The following is a 17,065-nucleotide window of genomic DNA, read 5'->3' as shown; positions in this document are numbered from 1 at the left end:
TTTATTTATGTTTTAATCATTTTTATATTCTTAAAAAAGTCCCTTTAACATTTCTTATAATACTGGTTTGATGGTGATTAACAACTTTAGCTTTTGCTTGTCTGAGAGGCTATTCTGTCCTTTGATTCTAAATGATAGCTTTGCTGAGTAGACTAATCTTAGTTGTAGGTCCTTTTCATCACTTTGAATATTTCGTGTCAATCCCTTCTGGCCTGCAAAGTTTCTGTTGAGAAATCAGCTGATAGTCTATGGAAGCTCCCTAGTAGGTAAGTAACTGCTTTTCTCTTGCTACTTTTAAAATTCTGTCTTTGTCTTTAACCTTCTGCATTTTTATTATGATGTGTCTTGGTGTGGGCCACTTTGGATTCATCTTATTTGGGATTCTCTGTGCTTCTGGGACTTGTATGTCTATTTCCTTTGCCAGGTTAGGGAACTTTCAGTCATTATTTCTTCAAATAGGTTTTCAGTCCCTTGCTCCCTCTATTCTCCTTTTGGTACCTCTATGATGCAAATGTTGTTATACTTGATATTGCCCCAGAAGTTCCTTAAACTATCCAAATTTTTATAATTCTTTTTTCCTTTTGCTGTTCTGATTGGGTATTTTCCACTACCTTGACTTTCAAATCATTAATTCATTCTTCTGCTTCATCTAATCTGCTGTTGATTCCATGTAATGTATTCTCTATTTCATTTATTGTATTTTTTACTTCTATGGTGTTTATGTCCTTTTTCATACTTGTTATCTCTATGTGTAAGTTCTAAGTTTATTGAACTTCCTTATAGCCTGGGATTTGAACTTAATATCTAATATATAGCTTACCTCCATTTTGTTTAGTTCTTTTTCTGGAGTTTTTCCTGTTCTTTCAATTGGGATATGTCTTCTCATTGTGGCTGCCTACCCCTCCCCTCATATCCCTCCTATATATTAGGTAGATCTGCTATGTCTCTCATCTTGGCAGAGTAAATTTATATATTAGGTGTCCTGTGGGGCCCAGTGGTATAGACTCAGTGGTCACTTCAGTTGGGTACTCCAGGGGTGTCTCTTGTGTAGATTGTATGTGCCCTCTTATTGTAGTTGAGTATCGATTGCTGTTTGCACATCAGTGCGTGATATTAACTCTCAGGATGACTGACTGTGTGGACTTGCTGTGATTACAAATGATGAGCTGGATTTGCTTTAGCAGGGTTCTGGTGACCACTGAATCATTTGTGACATTAATTGGGTGGTGCTCCCATATGGTCTGAAGCCAGCCACTGGGTTTGTTGCTTCTGGGGCCTCTTGGGAGGGGCCCTGGTGCAGGCCAAGATCAGCTCCTGATAGGAGCTACAAAGTGTCTGTGCTTCGCTTGGGGATACCTGGGAGAGGCCATGCTGCCAACCAAGGCTGGCTTCCACTACTCTGGTTTCAGGGTTGCTTAACAAGAGACACAGGGCATGCTGAGGTCTGCAACTGCTTGTTTGGGGTTTGTGGACCTTCAAGAGATTATATGAAAATCTGCAACTTGAGCCAAGGCAGGCTGCTTGTAAGGAATAGCACTGAGAGAGGTTTCTGCCTGGAATGAAAGTTAGGTGGAGCAGGGTCTAAGGCAGTGGTTCTCAACCTTGGCTGCACATTAGAATCACCTGGGAATCTTTTTAAAATCCTTATTTCTGGGCCTCATCCTCCAGAAATTCTGTTTCTTTGTTATGGGGCGGGGCCACAACATTAGTAACAAAGAAACAGAATTTCTGGAGGATGAGGCCAAGAAATCAGGATTTTAAAAAGATTCCCAGGTGATTCTAATGTGCAGCCAAGGTTGAGAACCACTGGTCTAAGGCAGTGGTCAGCAAACTGCGGCTCTTTGGCCCCTTGAGTGTGACGCTCCCACAAAATACCACGTGTGGGTGCGCACGCACAGTGCAATTGAAACGCTGTGGCCCATGCGCAGAAGTCGGTATTTTGTGGAAGAGCCACACTCAAGGGGCCAAAGAGCCGCATGTGGCTTGCGAGCCGCAGTTGGCTGACCACTGGTCTAAGGGAATTACCAGGGTGAGATGAGTATTGTTACTTTGATGGAGACTCAGATTTGATATTTGCCTGCATCTGCCAGCTGTGTGAGAGGAGAGCTGAACAAAGGAACAATGGTCCCTGCCAGCATGTTTGTCCTATGGAGAGCTGTCCCTTCAGTCCCTACCCTGAAGGCAGATAATTGAGTTCCTCTACATATATCCCTCTTGCTTTGCAAGCTGCCCAGTGTGGGTATGGGACTCCTCACTCCCCATTGTGTACCTCTGTTACCAAGATATCCTTCCCGATTCTAAACTCTCACACATGGGTAGGGACCAGCCTGTTTCGTGTCATTATCCCTCCTACCAGTTTCAATGTGGCTTCTTCCTTTATCCTTAATTATAGGAGTTCTGTTCAGCTAGTCTTCAGGTGGTTCTCAATGGTTCTGGTTCTGTAATTTAGTTGTGATTTTGGTGTGGTCATGGGAGGAGGCAAGCACAGCCTCTACCAATTTTGCCATCTTGAGAAGAAGTCACCCCATATGTTTTCCTGTAGGAATCTTATGATTTCAGGTCTTACATTCAAGCCTTTAATCTATGTGGGGTTAATTTTTGTATATGGTATAAGATAGGGATCCATTATTATTTTGCATGTGTCAATACATTCTCACTACCATTATTGAGGAGACTATCTTATGCGCATGTCTTGACTCCTTTGTCATAAATTAATTGATCCTATATACTTGGGTTTATTTCTGGGCTTTATTCTGTTCCACTGATTTATGTATATGTTTTTGTGCCAATACCATACTCTTTTGATTACTATGGCTCTATAATATAGTTTGAAATAAAAGTGTGATGGCTCCAGTTTTGTTCATCTTTCTCAAGAATGCTTTGGCTATTCAAGGTCTTCTATGGTTCCACAAAAAATTTAAGATTATTATTCTATTTATGTGAAAAGTGCCATAAGGATAGTATTGAATCTATAGATGACTTTAGGTAGTATAACAATATAAATTCTTTCAATCCATGAGTATGGAATATTTTTTCATTTATTTGTATCTTCTTCAATTTTTAGTGTATAGATCTTTAGCCTCCTTGGGTAAATTTATCCCTAAATATTTTATTCTTTTTGTTGTTGTTGTTGCTATCATAAATGAGATTTTCTTATTTTCTTTTTCTGACACTTTGTTAGTGTATAGAAATGCAACTGATTTTTGTGAGTTGATTTTTTTTATCCTGCAACTTTACCAAATTTGTTCTAACAGATTTTTGGTGGTCTTTAGGGTTTTTGATCTGTAATATTATGTCACTTGCAAAGAGAGACAATTTTACTACTTCCTGTTTAATCTGTATGCCTTTTATTTGCTTTTCTTGCTGAACTGCTCTGGCTAGAACTTTCAGTACTATGTTGAATAGCAGACATCCTTGTCTTGTTTCTGATCTTCAAGGATAAGCTTTCACTTTTCCACCATTGAGTATGATGTTAACTGTGAACTTGTCATCTATGGCCTTGGTTATGTTGTGGCATGTTCCCTCTATACCAATTTATTGAGAGATTTTATCATGAAAGAATATTGAATTTTGTCAAATGCTTTTTCTGCATCAGTTGAGATTATCATATGATTTTTACCCTTCATTTTGTGAATATAGTGATCACATTGATTGATTTGTGGTTGTTGAGCCATCCTTACATCCTGGAATAAATCCCACTTGATCATGATGCATGATCCTTTTAAGGTACAGTTGAATTCAGTTTGCTAATATTGTGTTGGGGATTTTTGCATCAGGAATATTGCCCTGTAATTTTCTTTTTTCATAGTGTCCTTTTCTGCCTTTGGTATTGGGGTATGCTGGCCTTGTATAATGATTTTGAAAGTGTGCCATCCGATATTTTTTGGAATAGTTTGAGAAGGATTGTACTCTTTAGCTCTATGATTTCTCTTTGGCACTTTTTTATTTTCTATCTCTGTTAAAATTCTCACTTTGTCACACATTGTTCTCCTGACCTCAGCAAGCATTTTTACGGCCATTATTTACTAGAGCTCTCTTCTCTATCAGGTAAATTGCTTATCTCCATTTTGCTAAAATCTGTTTCTGGATATTTATTTTGTTCTTTTATTTGAAATATATTTCTTTGTCCTTTGTTTGAAATGTATTCCTATTCTCTTTACTCTCTGTGTTGGCTTCTGCACATTAAGATAAAACAGCCAGCTATCCCAATCTTGACAGCGTGGTCTTGTATAGGAGACAGACCTCATCAATCTGTTTGGCCTGAGCTCTTGGTTGTCTCTCAAACATTTGTGATTGTCTAAACTGCCTTCTTTGTTCTTAGTGTCTCCCAGTAGCAGAGTGTGTGCCAGGACCTATCAGTGTACCTAAGGGGAGGATTGCACTTGGCTCCTAGATCAAGCTGACTGGAAGCCAGACCCTCAGGAGGCATCTTGGAGAATACATAGTTAAGCCCCTTCCAGGGAGAAACTGAGAGATGGACATTTTTGCCTGCTCCCTCTGTGCTAGGCTGGGTTTACAGCTGCCGAGGGTGGATTCTGAGAAGATAAAGAACTGCTTCTTTGTTTGTTACAGTCCTATGGGACTTGTGAATGCAAGCCCCTTTGGCAATCAGAGCCAGCCAATTGGAGGCACATCCCTCCTAGGCAGTCATGAAAACTGGGTCATGAAACATCTGTAAAAGGGAGATACTGGTGACTTGTAGTGGGCTACAGGGCGAAGGTGGTGGAGCAATTTGCCTGTTTCTCTGGTCTCTGGGATCACAGGCAGCCCCTAGATGTGTGCTAAATTAGAAGCCTGAACCTCAGGCAGCAGCAGCTTTCAAAGTATGCAGCTGGACCCCTTTGGGGGAAAGACTGAAAGATGGGCAATTTTGCAGTTCCCTCTGCACTGTGCCCTAGGGGCATAGCCATGGGAGTGTTCCCATTTATTAACTACTGGCTTTTTTTTTTTTTTTTTTTTTTTTTTTTTTACTGTAGTCTTGTGAGTCTTCTGGATAAAGCCTTGTTGGCTTTCAAAGCAAGGTATTTTGAGGTCCCTTTTCTCAGGGAGTCTTAAAGTTGGGGTGCTAAATCTTTCCCTTCCCAGGGAGAAGCTGGGAGTTGGAAGTTTCCTCTTGATTGAATGGCACTGTGCTGGGGGTAGGGGTTAGGTGAGGGTGTGTCTCAGCCTTATCTACCCATTTGATGTGGGTATTTTCTCATTCACCCAATGTGTAGGAGTTACTCAGCAGTGGTAATTGCTCCCTATGTAACTGTATATTCATGTGTCTGCGGATAGAGGGGAGTATGGAAACCTTAATCCTGGTTGGCCTCTCACTAGTAGCATTCTGTAGGTTGCCTACACTTGTTGAATATGGTAGGTATGTGGAGAAAACCTATGAAGATTATGTGCACCTTGGCCATCTAACAATATTGTAGAAATCTTTGAAAAAGTTTTACAATAAGTTATTTTGCCACCATCATCAGAATGCCAATATCTTTCATAAAGTGAGAGAGATGCTTCATTAAAAGTAGATGTTGTTGTTCTAATTCTAAACTTTTATGTAAGTTACTTATTCTAGTCAAATATCATTTTGACTTTTCTGCTTTTCTTTATCTGCTGATCATGTTTCCACTAATAAGTAATATAGTTTCTTGATCCCATGAAAAACAGCATTACAGAATAATGTCGGCCATACTAAGATACCTATAACCTCACAACTTAGTAGAATAAAGGTTTATTTCCTTGCTCATGCAAAGTCTGAGTTAGGTTGGGCAACTACCCAAGGCAACTCTTTTTGAGGCAGTGACTTAGATGCAGGCTGCTTTCACCTTGTAGCTCTATCTTTGTGATCCCAGCCATATGGGAAAAGAAATTGTGCAGAACTGGTACTTGCTCATAAGTGACCCAGCCTTGCAGTTTCATGTAATTCCCAATCAGATTCCTTTGGTTAAAATAAATCACAAGGCTTCATCTAATTACAAGAGAACTGAGAAATGGGCGGCTGCTTGGTGGTCAGAAAGGAAAGAACTAGATGTAACTAAGCACTAGAAGTCCCTGTCACATTTAGTTTTCCCAGGTGGTAATTGTAGGAAAGAGTAAACTTGGGAGAAGCATGTGTGATTGGAAAAAAGATTAAGATCATATTTATTTTATTAAAAAGTGTCATGTGAGTACCTAAAACTTTAGTTATCCTATTTTACATACTGAACTCTGAAAAAAATACTTTTAACACTTATCTCACTTTTTAGTTAAATACCGTGATTGTAGGTGTCTCTGTTCAAACATGTATGCTCTTATGTCCAAGAGTTGTTACCAAAGTATTTCAATAATTACAAGTTTTAAAAATCTTCATTGTTGAAAATTACAAACCCAAGGACCTATAATTCACAAACTAGTTTTGTTGTCCATTTGACATATTTTATTAAATTTGAAAGAAATAAAGGAAAATTCTTTGTAGGGTCATTGAGATAATTATTTCATCATAAATGTAGATGAAATTGGTAGGTGATATGGTAACCTGAAATTAAGTATCATTATCACATTTATGTGAAGAGTAGTTTCTAAAGTTTTTAAGCATTGACTTATTTTACGTTCTTTTTACATCAAAACCATTTTCAAGGAGCTTTTAAGTTTTGCTCTTGGAGTGTACAATGAGGAAAAATATTTGAGAAGTCCAAACTCCGTAATTATTACAAATTTCTCCTAATTGCCCTTCACTTACCCTGATATTTTTATTCTAAAATAAGAGGCAAAGAGAACTATGTAAGTCTTGAATCCCTTGGTCACTCTTAGTGACTTACCTGCTCCTGGTTTTCCTCCCTGGACACTTTGTCATAATCTTTCTCTTGGTGCCTCCTTCTCTGGTCAACATCTAAGGCTTGGTGCCTCTAAGGCTCTTTTTCTCCTTGTACATTCTCTCTCTGGTCAGCCCATAAAGTTCCTTGGTACTAAGTGCCATCTATATACTGATATCCCACAAATAGTGTATTTCTAGTCCTGAATTTTTCCCTAAACTCCAGGTTTATATCCAGTTGCCTGCTTGGTATTTCTACATAAATATCTTAACAGGCACGTTAAACTTAGCATATGAAAAATGGCTTATTTTTATTCTCCAGTCTTCCCCATCTTCCCTATATGTTCTGTTGCTTAGGGCAAGAAACCTAGGAGACATATTGGTTTCCTTTTTTTCCCTTCACCACTACCCACTCCATGCAACTCACCAGCAAGTCTGTGGGTTCTTCTGCCAAACTGTATCCTGAATCCAAACACTTCTCTCCTCTGCTGCCACCCACCAGCCCAGGTCACACTAATTCTCATCTGATTACTGCAAAAATCTGGCCTCTCTGCCTTCATTCTGAACATCCACCTTCCACACAGCAGCCCAAGTGAATATGGCAAAAGAATCTGATCACATCATTAAGCTGCTTAAATCCTCCACTGATTATCTAAGCACTTAGATCGAATCCAGTCTTTCACCTTCATGTTTCCATGTCTTGGCTATTGTGAATAATGTTGCAGTGAACATAGGGGTACATATACCTTTATAAATAGGTGTTTTCAAAATATTGGGGGAGATACCCAAAAGAGGGATTGCTAGGTCATACAGTAGCTTGATTCTTAACTTTTTGAGGAACTTCATACTCTTTTCACAGAGGCTGCACCGGTTTAACATTCCCACCAGCAGTGTGTCAGGGTTCTCTTCTCTCCAAATCCTCTCCAACACTTTTTATTTCTTGTTTTATTGCTAATAGGCATTCTAACAGATGTGAGGTCGTGTCTCATTGTGGTTTTGATTTCCATTTCCCTTATACCTAGTAAAGTTGAGCATCTTTTCATATATTTATGGGCCATATCTTCTTGGGAAAATTGTTCAGGTTCTCTGCCCATTTTTTTAATTGGATTGTTTGGTGGGCAGGGGTTGGGGAAGGGTTGGTGTTGAGTTGTATGAGTCTTTATATATTTTGGATATTAGCCCCTTACCAAGGTATTGCTTGCAAATCTCCCATTCAGTCAGATATCTTTTTGTTTAGTTGATAGTTTCTTTTGCTGTGCAGAAGCTTTTTAGTCGGACATAGTTCTATTCATTTATTTTTGCTTTTATTTCCCTTGCCTTTGAGGTTAATTCACAAAAAATGCTCTGAGACCAGGTTTAGCACCTATATTTTCTTCTATGTATTTTCAATAAATGGTATTGGGGAAATTGGAAAGCCACTGCAAAAGAGTGAAACTAGACTTTCTGATACCATATACAAAAGTTAACTCAAAATATCTAAATCTTTGACACATTTTTCAGACCGTTCAACCTCTAAATCAGATTTAATCTGTTTACCACCTACTTTCAAAGCCATAGTTCCTGTGATATCTCTGCCTTCATGATTCAAGGGCTACCAACTAATGTGTTTACCAAAGGAACCCTTGGAGATTTTATAATAGTGATCATTACAGTCCAGTCAGGCTTTTCTTGATCCCCACAAGATACACAGAGGAAGAGGAAATTAAAAGGGCACTGTATTCAAGTGAAAAATGTTTAATATTTTATTCCACATGGAACAGGATAGTATTTAAACAAGAGAATAGCAGAACAAATGTATTAATAGAAAAATAAATGGAGAAGCATAAATAAGAAGTTGGAGTGACTGAAAGTGGGATAAGAATATTTAGGAGGATGATGAACAGTTCAGAAAAAACTGGACCAAACAGGGTTAGGACAAAGCAAGTGAAAAGGTGGGGAGAAATTCAACAAGGTTTCTGAGGTTGATAGAGTCTAATAATGGATTAGACTTAGAGACAATGGGAGTATATGATGAATATACGAGTTTTTCTTTAATCAACTAAGTAGGTAGAGAATTTGCTTCTTTGATCTTGAGTCTATCTCTGCACTTCTGTGCTTGTTAGCATCACAAAGAACTACATTACCCAGGCTCTCTAGTTTCCAGGCAGGTTTAGGCAATTGCAGATGCTGGTGGGGGACTGGAGGTTGGAAGGTTGGAAGAAGCCAAGGTATTTTTCTTTCACTTTGCCTCAGTCATTTCTTAGGGTGACCAGATTTCTTCCAAGATTTCAGCTCCCTCCAGACAAGCTTTTTGTCTTTGGTTCCAGTTTCCTCGGTGGTCATAGCTCTAGCCTCAACTATTGTCCCAGCTCTCGTTGGACGGCCTTGCCTTCTACCTTCTGGAAACTTAACCACTCCTGTTATCCCTCTTGCCTTATGGGTGATAATGGCTTCCTGCTGTTGCTAATCTCTGGATTGTCTTGCCATCACCATGCTTCTTGTTTCCTTTATTACCTATGTAATCAATTCCAAGTGTTAAATTCCCTGTTTGAAATACCTAGACTAGTATATTTCCTTTACTAGACACTGACTGATACAGTCATAAGTTCAGTTTTCAATACATTGAACTTGAGATAAGTGTGGGGCTCCCTGGTCAAGATATTTTAGAAGATGCTTAGAAATAGTTACCAAAGACCTGGCAACAGAAATTGGTTTGGAAAGCACCAACCTGCCGGTGGTATTTGAAACCATAAGGTTAGATTTCCCAAGTGGAATGAGGAGATGAAAAGATTAAATAGTGTACTAACCTCTGATATATCAATATTTTAAATTTAGGCTTAGAAATAGCTTGACAACTGAAAAGGAGGAGCCAGAGAAGTAGGAAACCCAAGGTAGGAATGTCACAGAAGCCAAATGAGAAATGAAATTCCTAAAGTAATGGGAACAGTAGAGTCAAACTTTATGTAAATAACAGATAGGGTGCTAGCCGGCTTGGCTCAGTGGATAAAGTGTCAGCCTGCGGACTGAAGGGTCCCAGGTTCGATTCCGGCCAAGGGCACATGCCTGGGTTGCGGGCTCAATCCCCAGTCGGGGGTGTGCAGGAGGCAGCCGATCAGTGATTCTCTCTCATCATTGATGTTTCTCTCTCTCTCTCCTTCTCCCTTCCTCTCTGAAATCAATAAAGAAATATATATTTTTTAAAAATAGCAGATAGGACACATAAAAAGGGATCGAGGCCATTAGACAAACATTTTGCTTGAATTTAGCAAGTGAAATGTCATTGCTACTTTTGTCAGAACAATTACAATACAGTTGTGGGGAAGAAACAAGATTATGATGAGTTAAGATGAAAATGGAGAATGGGGGAAGGTTGAAGACATCAGTGAATGTCAACTGTTTTTTCAGGATACTGCACAATGAAGAACTTTTTAAAAAAGAGAACTTTAAGTCACAGGGAGAGGAAGAAGTGAAGAAAGGCATGGATACTGAACATCCCACAAAAGTAAGAGGGAATGGGGTCAAATGTAGAAGTGGAATAATTGGTTATGCCTTTGAAAGGAGAGGAAGGATGATGAGGTTAAGATATAGATACGTCTACAGCAGGGGTCCTCAAACTACGGCCCGCGGGCCACATGCAAATACAAATATTTTATTTGTTCCCGTTTTGTTTTTTTACTTCAAAATAAGATATGTGCAGTGTGTATAGGAATTTGTTCATAGTTTTTTTTAAAACTATAGTCCGGCCCTCCAATGGTCTGAGGGACAGCGAACTGGCCTCCTGTTTAAAAAGTTTGAGGACCCCTGGTTTACAGGGTTGCTAATTATGCCTTTTCTAACATGGTATTAGCAAGTAGTATTCACTGTGTACAAACTTCTTTAAAATGAACAGAAGTATTATTTACTTCTCTTGCTTTCAGCTCCCCTTTAAAGCAAAAAAAAAAAAAAAGTTGGAGAAGGAATCACATGCTTGAGGCTAAGTGTTAACTTTTCTCCAATGTCTCAAGCAAGGCATGAAAATTCCATGTTTGCAAACATGACTGATACTAGCATCTTGAAAAACAAGAACATTTATAAAATTGGCTTTTCTTAAGTGCTGATTTGTCAATTTCTTGTGTTGAGGATATTTAAAATGTATAATCTTGGCAACTTTCACATATGCAGTTAACTATGTATTCACTATAGTCACCATGCTGTACCTTAGATCCCTGTGACTTTCATTTTATAACTGGAAGTTTGTACCTTTTGATCACCTTCTCCCAATTTACCCATCTCCCACTCAAACCTCTGAATTGTGAAAGTTGTAGTCCCACCTTTTACTTTTACAGACACTAAGCTACATGAAACTATTGGGAAGAAAACCAGTTTCAGATATTCTACTCATATATATTGTATACAGTATAGGAATGGTATATCTATTTGTGGGAAACCACCAGATCTTTTTGTAACTGCCCTGAAGTTACAAATTACACTGTAGCATGTGTGTGTGTTACAGCTGTATATCAATTCCCATGAGAATAAAAGTTTGAGCAAATAATGTCCAGGCATCAAACAGTAAATTGAAGGGAATTGATGCTTTCATACACATATTCATATTTTTTTTGAGAAATGAATATTTTTAAATAATTTAAATATCCAGGGACAGAGGTAGTTAAAAAGAATAACAGGTAACAACTTAATGTAGTGCTTAGTATGTATCATGCTGTGTTGACCATATTTTACGCATTTCACCTGATTTAATCCTCAAAACACAATCCTATACATACAGCCCTTAAAACACAGCCCTGCAGGTAGGTAATACTGTTACCTTCATTTCACAGATGAGTAAACAGACCTGGATAAATTAAATAATTTACCCCAAGCTATTCTCAGTCTATACTGGAACTCAGTATGGCTCTAAAAGTTCCTCTTTTTTTCTAATTTTATTTTTTTCCTTTTTATTCAATTTATTAGAATGATAATATTAAAAAAATTATACAGGTTTCAGGTGCACAAATCCATAACAAATCATCTGTACACTGTATTGTGTGTTCACCACCCCAAGTTTCTATCCATCACCATTTATCCCCCTGCAGTCTGTGTCCATGAATTCCTTTTGCTCAATCCCCCCAGCCTATTCCCCACCCCCACCCTAGAGTTTGTCTCTATTTTGCTTGTTAGTTCCTAAAACCTCCACTCTTAACCACTCCACTACCATGTAATTTATAGCTAACCTAGTTAGTGCCTAAGATGTAGTTACTAGCATAGGTTTGAAAAATTTGTTTTCCTTTTTTAAGGACCATCATTTGAGGGTAGAGTTTAAAGTGTTGGGTTTTTTCCTAAATATATCTTAAAAGAAAAGTAAATTTCCACAAATACTTTTGAATTTTTTTAATGCATGAAAAGAACATCCCAGAAACAGAACAGGTATTGACTTATTAACGATGAAGCACTATACAAGAGCCCCCTCCCTGCTTAGTAATAGGAATATAGTGTAAATAGACGTGAACGGAGGTGAACACTTCAGGATTAAATGCAAACCCTAAAGTTGAATACAACATTCATATATGGCTTATCTCATATCAATATTTTCATAATGGTGTATATGACATTTCTATTTATTGGTAAGATGCTTTTGACTCAAAAGTTAACCAAAATACCAAATGCTGTGAAGAGGTAGTTTTGCCAATGCAAGGTGAGAGAAAGGCTTTACCTTGCTTTGTTTTTTCCTCAAAAATCTGCAACCATTTCTTTTGGATCATCCAGGAAGATAATGATGCTTTTAGAAGTAGCCAATTCAAAATCCTTTAAGAGTTGATTCCCCCAAGGGGACAAGGATGTTTTTGAAAGCACAACTCTGAAACCATCCCCTAGGAGCTCCCATGCTGTTCCTGCCCATCTCAGATATGAAATACATTCTGGCTCCATGGGGACCTGTTAAGATCTGACCAGCAGTTGTAGGAATTTATCTTGTTTTCTCCTCAGATCCAAAGCCTAGTCTTATGAGGGTAACTCCTACAGTGACCCAAGAATACTGGTAGGTGCCCTGTCACTGTAAGTCAGGGACTGCTTTAAATGATGTATATACACATACTGAAGTTTGCAAAGTTTTGTAGCTGGCCTGTGAAGTTGCATGACAAGTACTAGGAATGGCTGCATGTAATTCCTCGTGTTTCAGGTGTGTTTCATGATGTCATCCCATCTTAGACTCAAAGGGACTTCTGGTTTCTGACTGCCAGATGCTGCTTTATCTTGTGAGGAGGTACTCACATTCTTTGACACCGATCATTTGACCCTATGTACAAACTAGCTTATCCTATCCTTACAGTGAGAAATAAGCCCACAAAGAAAAGAAAAGGTAAGGTTCAAGGGGCAACAAAACATTTGTCAATTCTCAAAACTATAACAGCCATTTACTGAACAACAGTTAGGAACCACTAAAAAACAAAGTGACATCTATTAATCAGGCATGACTTGTTACACATAAGAGAGCATAAATATACAGTAAATAAGAGGTTTATGCATAGCCCCAGCGGAATATGTACATATCAGAGCCGCTGTGAAACTGAGCAGGAATTCCTGCAGCATATCCCCAGCTAAGAACAGTTCCATCCCGCAACAGCTTGGAAGGGAACAGATGCCGAGAACATGTGGTAACATTAAGCAGATATCCACATACATGTATCCTTGACAGTGCACAATGTGAGAAATAGAGGGCACAAGTGAAATAGCACTTTGCCTGTTGAGCATCTTCCTTCCCATAAATATGCACGAGTCCGTTCTCTAATGGGCGTCTGCAGCCTCACACTCGGCGGTGCACACCGAGCCCAGTCCCGTGCTGTACACTCACTCCTGCTTCCTCCGATTCAGGTCACGAGCTCCCACCTTCACAGACTCCAGCTGCAAATCAAAGCATAAATAACAGAGGCCATCGGGGCTCCTCCTTTCACAATGTCACTGGGAACGGATACCGGTCAGAGCAGCACAAACACCGCACACCAGTGTCCAGGAGTGGAGAGTAGCTTTGTGCACTTTTGCAAAAAACAAACAAAAAAAACCCAAAATCCACCCGACGTGTCTCTTATTTTACTGGTTTGCCCTGTCTGTAGCGAGGAAGACACTGTGCTGCTCCTGGGCTCTTTCGGTCAGCTTCCTCTTCTTCTTCTTGTTCTTCTTCTCCTTCGCCTTTGGCCCTCTCTTCCCTACAATGGCGGGGAGAGAGAGAGAGAAATAAAGACGTGAGAGAAAAGGCTCTTTTTCTAGGAAAGAAAACATAAAACATTAAGAGTTTTACACAAAGCCCATCTGGAAAACATCACCTATGGAAAAAGCAGCCTCAAAGAGAAAATTGTTCACATTAATTTTGACGGAATAATAATAATTTACTAAATTGGATATGCTGTCTAAACCAGAGACTGATCTTCCTGTTACAGGGAACTGGCATATTTAAACACCTCCCAGCAGCCTGATCAGTCTTGCAAATATCATCCTGCCACAAAAATTTCACTTATCCCCTCCTACTTTTAACAATGCTACCCTTTACTAGACATCTTTACATCTTTCTCCTGCTCCACATGTCAGTGGGTCAAAAGAAAATAAGCATCTATCTACAGTAAATATACCAGAAGTTTCAAACCCCCCTCACCCTGCCCCACAGGAGAAACAAATGTCTTGCTTTTAACATTATTCCCTCTGTGTTCTCCAAAGGCCAATATATGATATGACATATGTGGAATACTTTATTTTCTATAAAAATTTATGAGGCCATCATTCATGATGCACCTTATGGCTTCTTATAAAAATCGCCTAGACCAGTTGTTCTTATTGAGAGCAAGAAAAATGCTTGTTTCTGAATAACTGGTGGAATATATCTTACAAGCAGAAAATCACACCATATTATCCTGTTTGTTCTCTTTGCCTTAGTCCCTAGGAAGCTCGGAGCACAAGCTAAATAGTTGGAGTTTTTGGGTGCAGTTTTCCCTTTGCCTCTGCTGTATTTCACTTCTTACATCTTGTGGTTATGCATCACGGTCTTTAGAAGGTCTCAGCATTTCTTTGCAAGTATATGTACATAAGATTATGAAAAAAATAATAAGGAACATAGACATTCACTTTAGGTCTATTGATCTCTTTGAGTTCTAAACACACAGGGATCATTTTTAGAGCAGGAAATAGCTGTAAAGTTCACTTGCATTTTACAGAAAGTGAGTCATCACTATACATCTTCAGTACAGGAAGGTTTTTTCCCTCAAAAGACAAAGAATCCTACAGCCAGCTCGCCCCCCTGCCCTATGTCCAATTTTATCGTGTAGTTCTACAAAGCTTTTCCTGTGAGACACCATAGTAATCAGTACCATAACTAGGACATCCAGTTGTAATCCATGCTCTCCAACCTTCCCAGACCTTTTCATGTCAGGGACATAGATGACCGATGTGAGAAATGAAGAAGAAACAGACCAGAGGTTAGAGAAGTAGATGCATGCCTTAGGAAACCAGACATTCTAGATCAAGAGAGGCCATGAGAGTCCTGCATAAGGGAGGTCTTTCTCATTTCTGCTCTTTTTGATCAGAAAGGCTTTATTCTGAGGATGGAAAATCGTCTCACTGATAAGACTGTAGCACATGTTTGCCACATAGTGGATACTTAATAAGTGTTTGCTGAGTAAAACTTTCATCACAAGAAAGAAAGATTAGAAAAAGAATAACTTACTTTAATAGGACACTACAGTAAAATAATCAGAATATGATCATGCCCTCATATTAAATTATGAAGGTCCTTGAAGTTAACTTCTGGTTCTCATTAAATTCTGGCATTAATGTTATAATGGCATTTTGCCATCTTTAAATATAGTTAATCCTACCCAGTGAAGCTTTAGTCCAAGCCAGCATTAATAAAAAAAAACTGTAAAGTTACAACTATTTAATAACATCATATCTGATGATGAGACACACTTAATGAGGGCAGAGAGAGGAAATATTTAACATTAAATAGAATATTTAAAAAGAAGCTTCAATGATAAAGTTATATGAAGGTTTTTCTTAGATCTATATTTATCTAAACAGAAAATCCTTTAAAAGTCATTGCTGACTACATTGAAAAGTTCAGTTTAAATTTCATTTCTGTAAAGGCTGGAGGTTTCTTTAAAAGCAAATTGAAATCCAGTGAATGGGAAATAATGCCAACATTCCTTGATTTTAAAATGTATTCTGTTAAGATAAAAATATACTGAATATGTTATTTAAAGCTTTTCACAGTCTACCATTTGAATTCTTCATATAAATGATTTAGTTGGGAATCAAATGTATACTACTTTCACTAACAGCAAATCTAAGCTAAATTACTGGAAACTCATTTTAAGAGAGGGTCAATTTCATGTCATTTACCTACTATATTATTCTGATGTAATTGTCAATATCAAATGGTCTTTGGATTTGCTGGCTGATATAATATTGTGTGTGATAGAGAAGTTATTCAGTATTTGCATAAAACTTCATATTGTAGCCAAAAATTCAGCAATGCTTCTGAAAACTTATATAAAATAATTTCTCAAATTGTACAATTATTTTATTGGCAATAAGTCATATGGTACCTGTTCCAACTAGAGATGTTCTGGGAGACCTAATTATAACCCTAAAACTTTCCTCAGCAATCTCTTTTGAATGACATCTTTGTGCTATTGGCTCATTGCTTGGTTTTGTTCTTGGTCAGCCCCATTTCTCATGTAAGATATATTGCAAATACCAAAGAATTAAGACATTTAGCCAATATTTGACCACGAATAGGCCTAAATTAACTGAAAATATTTTGTGGTCCATAGTAGGTTGTTTTGACTTTAAGCCCAACTCAAAGTAATAAAAGAATATTGAAACATATCCTAACAAAGGGTATAAAAAGAGTCTTCTACATATTTTCTTCTGATCTCTGCTAAGATTTAACGAAAGTATATATCCCTGCTTTTATTTATATATTTGAAAATAACACACTAAATATACAAGCATGTTAACTTATGTTTTCACTTAACTTCTTTACATCTGTGGGTAGATTAGACTCAGAGAATGACTTCTAGACTTGCATTAGATGGTTGCACATTTTTTCAAGAATATTCACCTATACAGAAAACATTTAAAGGCAAGTTTGATGCCAGTCACCCAAAGACTAATTCAACTCATGGATTTAACTTTCTTACTTTTTAGTTCACAAGAGAAGACTTGGAAAATACATTCCCCAAGATCAGCAGAAAAGATCTGAGTTTTGTTAGGAGATTGTCAGCCTCCAGGTATGTCCAACACTGATGACAAATTATGCATATCTTTGTCCTGAGTGCTTTAAGAATG

The 17,065-nt window shown here is 38.1% G+C and overlaps 1 protein-coding gene across 1 annotated transcript in view; it reads right to left on the bottom strand.

Annotated features, from left to right (window-relative positions):
• Nucleotides 1-12,106: 12,106 nt before the first annotated feature.
• The window catches only part of RSPO2 (R-spondin 2), a 141,604-nt gene continuing 136,645 nt past the window's right edge, over nt 12,107-17,065 (bottom strand). Inside the window, exon 6 of the mRNA XM_070391933.1 lies at nt 12,107-13,932. Within this exon, the coding sequence (XP_070248034.1) occupies nt 13,817-13,932 (116 nt within the window). The 3' untranslated portion in view covers nt 12,107-13,816. The remainder of the gene's footprint in view (nt 13,933-17,065) is intronic.

Source organism: Myotis yumanensis, unplaced genomic scaffold, assembly GCF_028538775.1.
Source record: "Myotis yumanensis isolate MYYU_CA2020_CCGP unplaced genomic scaffold, mMyoYum1.0.hap1 SCAF_15, whole genome shotgun sequence".
NCBI lineage: Eukaryota > Metazoa > Chordata > Mammalia > Chiroptera > Vespertilionidae > Myotis > Myotis yumanensis.
The sequence above is the reverse complement of the archived record's forward strand: the minus strand, read 5'-3'. Positions and strand labels throughout refer to the sequence as shown.